Source organism: Nicotiana tabacum, chromosome 22 (genome assembly GCF_000715075.1).
Source record: "Nicotiana tabacum cultivar K326 chromosome 22, ASM71507v2, whole genome shotgun sequence".
NCBI classification, from domain to species: domain Eukaryota; kingdom Viridiplantae; phylum Streptophyta; class Magnoliopsida; order Solanales; family Solanaceae; genus Nicotiana; species Nicotiana tabacum.
The window spans coordinates 174,747,379-174,754,142 of record NC_134101.1 but is presented as its reverse complement, the minus strand read 5'-3'; the positions used below and the strand labels follow the sequence as shown (position 1 = coordinate 174,754,142).

The 6,764-nt window shown below is 36.9% G+C and overlaps 1 protein-coding gene across 1 annotated transcript; it reads right to left on the bottom strand.

Moving 5' to 3' along the window:
• Nucleotides 1-1,945: 1,945 nt before the first annotated feature.
• Nucleotides 1,946-5,541, bottom strand: LOC107768500 (B3 domain-containing transcription factor ABI3-like). The gene is made up of 6 exons (XM_075245056.1): nucleotides 3,577-5,541; nucleotides 3,141-3,233; nucleotides 2,938-3,038; nucleotides 2,787-2,833; nucleotides 2,468-2,544; nucleotides 1,946-2,365 (listed from the first exon to the last, which is right to left on the bottom strand). Exons 1-6 carry the CDS (start codon nucleotides 5,251-5,253, stop codon nucleotides 2,246-2,248), a joined length of 2,115 nt encoding a protein of 704 aa, XP_075101157.1. The 5' UTR covers nucleotides 5,254-5,541; the 3' UTR covers nucleotides 1,946-2,245.
• Nucleotides 5,542-6,764: the final 1,223 nt, after the last annotated feature.

The following is a 6,764-nucleotide window of genomic DNA, read 5'->3' as shown; positions in this document are numbered from 1 at the left end:
AACATCAATTTATAAAAAAACAACAAATCTAACAAATTCACTTTGCAATTAAGAAGAAGAAGAAGAAGAAAAACCTACACAGTAGCAATGAAAGGAGCTCACTATAACCCACTACTATAAAACACCATAAACCACCTTATTTTTCACCGTCAACTTTATTTTTACAGCGAAGAAGGAGGAAGAGGAGGAGGAGGAGGAGGAAGAAGAGGAGTAATATGAAATTTATTTTTAGTATGTATGTTGTTGTAGATATATCAATTTTTTATTAAATTTATTTTTAATTTATATGCTATTATACTATACATTATTCTTTTCTTAAAAGTATAGCTTATATCAATCACATACCATGCCGATAGATGAAAGAATAATAGCTAATGGTTTCCAGTTTTAGATATAAAGATGGGCCACAACAAAGTCCTCACCCATAAAAGCTGGAAGTAGAACCCGTCGATCATTTTTCAATATATAGCACAAATTCCACATTTCCAAGTTCAAATGTCTCAAAGCATGTTGTCCGTCAATGAACAATAGAATACATGCAACAGATTATAAACAAATATTGGCTAAGGCAACACACAGCTAGAATGAGTCTTATATAGATGGAACAACAGATTATAATAATGAATTGTATATAAAAAAATGTCTTAAATTGCTTCTAAGGTTTTTAGGATTGAGAATTTGAAAGAATAAGCTAAAATTCCATTTTTCTCTTCTTAAGTCTTCTTACGTCCAAGCACAGATGTCGCAATTGCGACTATTGCAAACCTAACCTCGCAATTGTGAAGTATTCACACTTCTGTTGCCATCGCAATTGCGATGATTTGTTCGCAAATGCGAACTTGGACTTCTCGCAATTATGGCCATTTTGATCGCAAATGCAAACTCTGTTGACCCAGCCCTACTTCACAAATGCGAAGATTTTCTTCGCAATACGATTATGACAGGAATTTGTTTTTTTCGCAAATGCGAACAGCGACCTCGCAATTGCGAGGTTAGAGACCCGCACCAAAACAGATGTTACACCAGCTATTTTCTAAGTCCAAAACCAGCATATCCGAAACTCACCCGAGCCCTCGGGATACCAAACCAAACATGCACACAAGTCCAAAAAGAATTTACGGACGATCAAAACACCAAAATAACACCTAGAACTACGAATCGAATAAAATTTTCATTGAAACTTAAAACCTTTCTTTCTAACAACAGGACGTTCGAATCACGTCAAATCATTTTCGTTTCGCACCAAATTTTGCAGACAAATTACAAATACAGTAATAGACCTATACCAAATTATATTCCGAAACCAAAATTCGAACCCAATAGCAACAAAGTCAAACTTCGATCAAATTTATAAATTCTTTAAACCTTTAAACTTCAAAATTTTGACAAATTGCGATAACTCGAGCTAGGAATCTCCGAATTCGATTCCGGGCAAACGTCCAAATCCCAAATCACGATACGGGCCTACTAAGACCGTTAAAATACGAATTCGGATCCGTTTGCTCAACATATTGACCAAAGTCAACTCAAATAAATTTTTAAGGCACGAATTCAGATTTTAATTAATTTTTCACATAAAAGCCTTCCGAATACAAATACAGATACACGCACACAAATTAAAGAAGGATAAAATGAGCTATTTGAAGTTTCGAAACACATGGAATAAAACTCTAAATGGCCTATCGGGTCATCACATTTCTCATATAAAAAATTCTAGCGATCACCATATTTTTGCAAATCTTAACGATTGGCTTATTTGCAAATCTTAACGATTGCCTTATTTTGTAGCAAATCCTGATGATCGTCCTATAAAAGATTATCGCAATTCTCAAGGGCGCTTCTCGAAAATATGGCAGATGCTATTTTTCCAAGAATTTTCGAGATTCAGCATTGCAACTTATCCACATGAATTATATTGTAGGCCACATCGAAAATGAAAAGAAAATTTGAGATAAAAAAGGTTTTATTAGCGGGCAGAAGCAGCAAACATACAACAGTGTTTATGATTACAAATATGGTAATTAGAGACACTTAAAAAAACAGTGCGAAACACGCAGATTACAACACTTACATACCTCTACACAATTACACCCCCCTAAAACATGTCCACCAAATTGAAGCCTTTGCATGTGAGAGTACCATCTGCACAAAATTATGGATTACACATTTATACCAACATATGTAGGATACAAGAGCAGTAGTCTCCAACACGCTCATTTGCTTCATATAGGGGTGTAACATTTTACTACTTCACCAGTTGCTTCATCAGTGCAACTGCAGAAGACGAATTACGAACGTTTTTCTTTGCTGGTTTCTTTCCTTCTGCTTTTGGTCCAGTTTGTCTCACCTTTACTCCCCGTATCAACTGATGCATCATTCAACAATGTTAATTCAATTAACGAGAAGATTAAATTACATCAAATGTGATTAATAAAACTGATGGATTTGAAGATAAATGTGGACATACATATTTGCCACACTTGGTGTCTGCGTATAGTACGATGAAATCTCCTTCTTGAAGTCCATTAGTTCGAACAAAATCTCCTGAAGAATGGTAAGTCATACATTTTTAACGAGTTTAAATTCTATGCATAGACGTGTTACTTAAGTATAAAGTAATTAAGATAAATTTCTATAAGCATTATCATTGATAGCACGATAAAAATTGGACTTCACTAATAATGCAAAAATCTTCATATTGTCGACCTATATAAGTTTTAAATTCATTTATAATAAATCTCTCTTTGTAAGATGTTGGCAGGATCAGTAAAGAATGTGTTTCTTACCTGTGTTCTCCAGAAGGTACATCCTGCTTTTGTTATTTGGCCAAAATCTGAAACGCAAACAGAAAAGGGGAAAATTTAGAAACTGAGTGGAGCAATGTCCCCAAATATTTACTTGACTAAAGACAACTCTTATAAAATTGAGTCTACACACCTATACTTCATGTTCCAAACACGAGAAGTTCCAATATCTTCCATAGCAATTGAAATTCCATCTCTTGATTCAAGTTCTGGGAGGTGCGATTCTGCTTCTTTCTGTTTATTAACATTAACAAAATTTAGAACTCCCTTAATCACATTACATAAGAACCTGAAACGAATATAGATCAAAGTTCATGACGACAAATTTTTCTTTACCTTTGGCAGCACAATTCTTCCAAGATTGCCAACATCGCTCTGCTTCAGCACTTTCTGTAATAGGAACTTCAGGTTCTTCTCCGATTTCCAATTCTATTTAGAGAACCACCACATACAATTTAGCGTTGAGCACATACATAGGTCATCTTTATGTCAAACAATAACTTATAAAAACCAATAGCAAATAGTTTAATTTATATAATCCATAGTATAAATTGTCACATAGGTCATCAAGCAACAATCAATAAAAAGGAAAGACTAATAATCAGGAAAATAACAGAAAATACCCCGCCAAACGATCATATACAAAAGCCATTGGGAAAATGATCTAGTCTATATACATGAACCGTGTAAAGAATTTTTACACTATATTTCTAGATACTAGTTCAACTCATTAGTGTATAGAAATTAAATGTGGTGAAACAAACAAACGAACCTGTGATCGCTTGTCTGCAGAAGCATGCTTTTGATGGTTTTGAGGTTGCATCCCGGGCCTCTCGGTCATAGGATGTGGCTGTGGTGCCTCAGGTGGTGGAACCATCATCATTGGTGACGAAGCAGCAGAAGGCCAATAAACCCAATTCCCAGGATTATTAGCTGGAGACATTGTACAATTCTCTCCAACTATCCTTAAACTTTGGTCACTACTTTGGCTCTGATGCTGAGTTTGATGGCTGTGGTGGCGATAATGGTGTGACGGTAATCGCCTCTGCCGAGCCATTCTCTTTTTCCTAGCCTCTTTAGTAGCAGATGAGCCCAACCTCGCCAATCTCTCGCCATTCCCATCGTAAAGTTGGTAAGGATATTGACTGAACAAACCCTGAGGATTAGCCTGAGTGGCGAGGTTATTTTCATTTTCAGGAAATGGAGTGTATTGCGAAGCTGCCATCGCGGAGAATTGCGATGGAGGCCACGATTGAGCAGATTCCATGGTCTGATATTCCATATTTGTAAATGAAGGTACATTAGAGTAAGGATCCCCTGCGTACCCCGGCGCCATAGGAGTCGGGTAAAAAGGATCGGGGCCGGGGATATAAGGAGAGGGGGTTGGCATCCATGGCGAAGGATAGAAGCAAGCATTTGGATCAGATGCAACAGCGTTATTATACTGGAAATTGGAGTTCGGGTTAGGGCTCGAATCATGAAGCTGAGACTCTTGATATTGACAAGGAGAATCAGAGGCGGCAGTAGCTGCTGCTTTCTTTTGCAGTTGGTATTGTTCAACCCATTCAAGTATGAGTCTCAACAGCTGCTTCTTCCCTTCTTTTGAACCGCCCAAGCGTTTCGAAGCACTTTCTATAGTGGAACGCTTGAGCTTAATACTCCTCATGTCTTCTGCAGAGATGTAGTCTTTGTTTTGCTTCAGCCACTCGAAGAAGATAACGGCTAGCTCACTGTTACCTGTGAAAAAACTCAGCCCATCATTTTGATCATCATCACCTTCTTCTTCGAGCTGCGGTTTGCTTTCTTGATTCTGCTGATGATCTTGTGAGAGTTGGAATGACTGATCTGACATGTTGTAATCTTGTGGATTTTGATTATCACTTTGGAAAAGTGTACAAGGATCCCAAAATTCATTTCCGTCGATAAGATCCATGTATCCAAGATCTTCCATAACGTTTAAGCAATCAACATCATCTTCTGGCGGAGGGAGACTTAATTCCATTGAAGTGGTTGACGACAAAGCTGGTGGTTGGATATTCTTGTGGACATCTTCTTCTGCGTCAGATTTAAGAACTGCCCATGAAGCAGAATTAGAAGAAGAAGCCGAAGAGGATGAAGAGGAAGTAGGAAAAGGTTTAGAAAGAGCAGTAGGGGCTGAAGAAGTTGATGAAGAAGAAGACATGCATGGGAAATCAGGGAGAGGGAGGAAGTCGGTGGAAAAAATGGAAGTATCATTCACATCAAGATGATGATGATGATGTGAATGACTACCATCTCCATCAAGAAAAATCTCAGTGTCACCCACAATAGACCCAAGTACGTGTTCTTCCTCCATAGGTACAAATTCAGTAGTCTGCTGGTGGCTTTGAATATCATCTATAGCAACCATAACATTCTCTAATCCATCCTCCAAATCTTGCTTACCATGATACTCTAATCCTCTTTTCATCTTTGTTTCTTGATTTTTACAACTAAATGGTAGCGAGAAAAAGGAAAAACCCTCCTTTCGTTATATACGAAGTAAGGTGAAAAAACGAAGAAGAGGGTTTGAGAAAAAAGAGAAGTTTAGAGAGAGAGAGAATGGGCAGAGATACTCTGCGTACGGATAAGGAAGTGAGTAGCTTTGTAACTGATTAAGGAAGCAAGCTAGGTTTAGAGGAAGCAAAAGGGACCCTTTCTTTCTCTCCTTCCCCCACACCACCGTATATCAAATATATATGCAACATAAACCATCTGCTGCTAGCCTAGGGCATCTCTCTAAAAATACTCACTAATAGCAAATATATAGTCTAGTGAAAGCGACTCTTTCTGGTTCTTGATTATTCAATACAGTACTCTCTAACTAAATACTGTATTAAAGCACAACTTGTACAATTTAAGTACTAAAATACCTATAAAAGGATGCGATTAATTGGTAAGACTACTCTAAATACGAACAGGAAAGTGGAGAGTGGAAGTAGAATTCCGGCAAAACCAAATAAGTCATGAACTTGTGAACATAGAACAATTCCTTTTTTCTTTTCTACAAGACAAACATTTGTAGTCTGTATTAGTGCGAAAAGCACTCACCAAACAACAAACTAAGATCGTCAGAATTCACAAATAAAAACAACCCACCACGGCTTATTATCGCTACTAACTCTTGTGGACGGTTCTGGGAAGTTCTCATAAGAGTTTGCTACTTTTGTTGCAGATAAGTTCAAATGGTTTTTGTTTGTTTTTGGGTGGTTTAATTTTGTTGTTAAGTAAGAGAGAGAAACTTAGAAATAAAGAGAGAGAAACTGATAAGGGTGGTTTTGAAAAGTTTTTTAAAAAAGAGAGAAGAAACCACCAAAACAAAACCTGGTGCTGCGTATTCCCGTATTCTCCGCCATATGACATACGTTGTCACCTGAATGGTGCTACCCAGCGGTGCTCTTCAGTTCACACTTTTATGAGGGGAAAAAACAAAACACTAACGTTACTCCACCCATTGATGACACAGGCAGCTCAATTCTATTTTAAAAGGCAAGTAAAAAGACATAACAATATACGTAAATTTGGCCTAACAATTAATAAGTTGGGAAAAAACATAACAATATACGTATAATTTTGCCTAATAATTAATAAAGTGGGTAAAAATTATAAAAAAACTAAATTTTTTAATTTTAGCACAGGAAAAAAACGATACGTAATTTATTTGTTTTAAATGATGATATATAAAATTACATATGATAACAGTTATAACAATAGAAGATAACAGGTACACGATAAAGTGAAATAAGCAAAGGACGATAGGTCATCACTATTGATAAAAAAAAAAAACGTAACAAAATGCGCTGAAAAACATTAAAGCATGAAGGATTGGACCGACTGGTGAGAGGGTTAATGGTAGTGGGAAAAGAGTTTTCTTTTGTTTGGTCACAGGGCTTGTCTCCATTCGTAGGTGAAACGGCGGAGTTCTTCATTTGCTGCAACGTG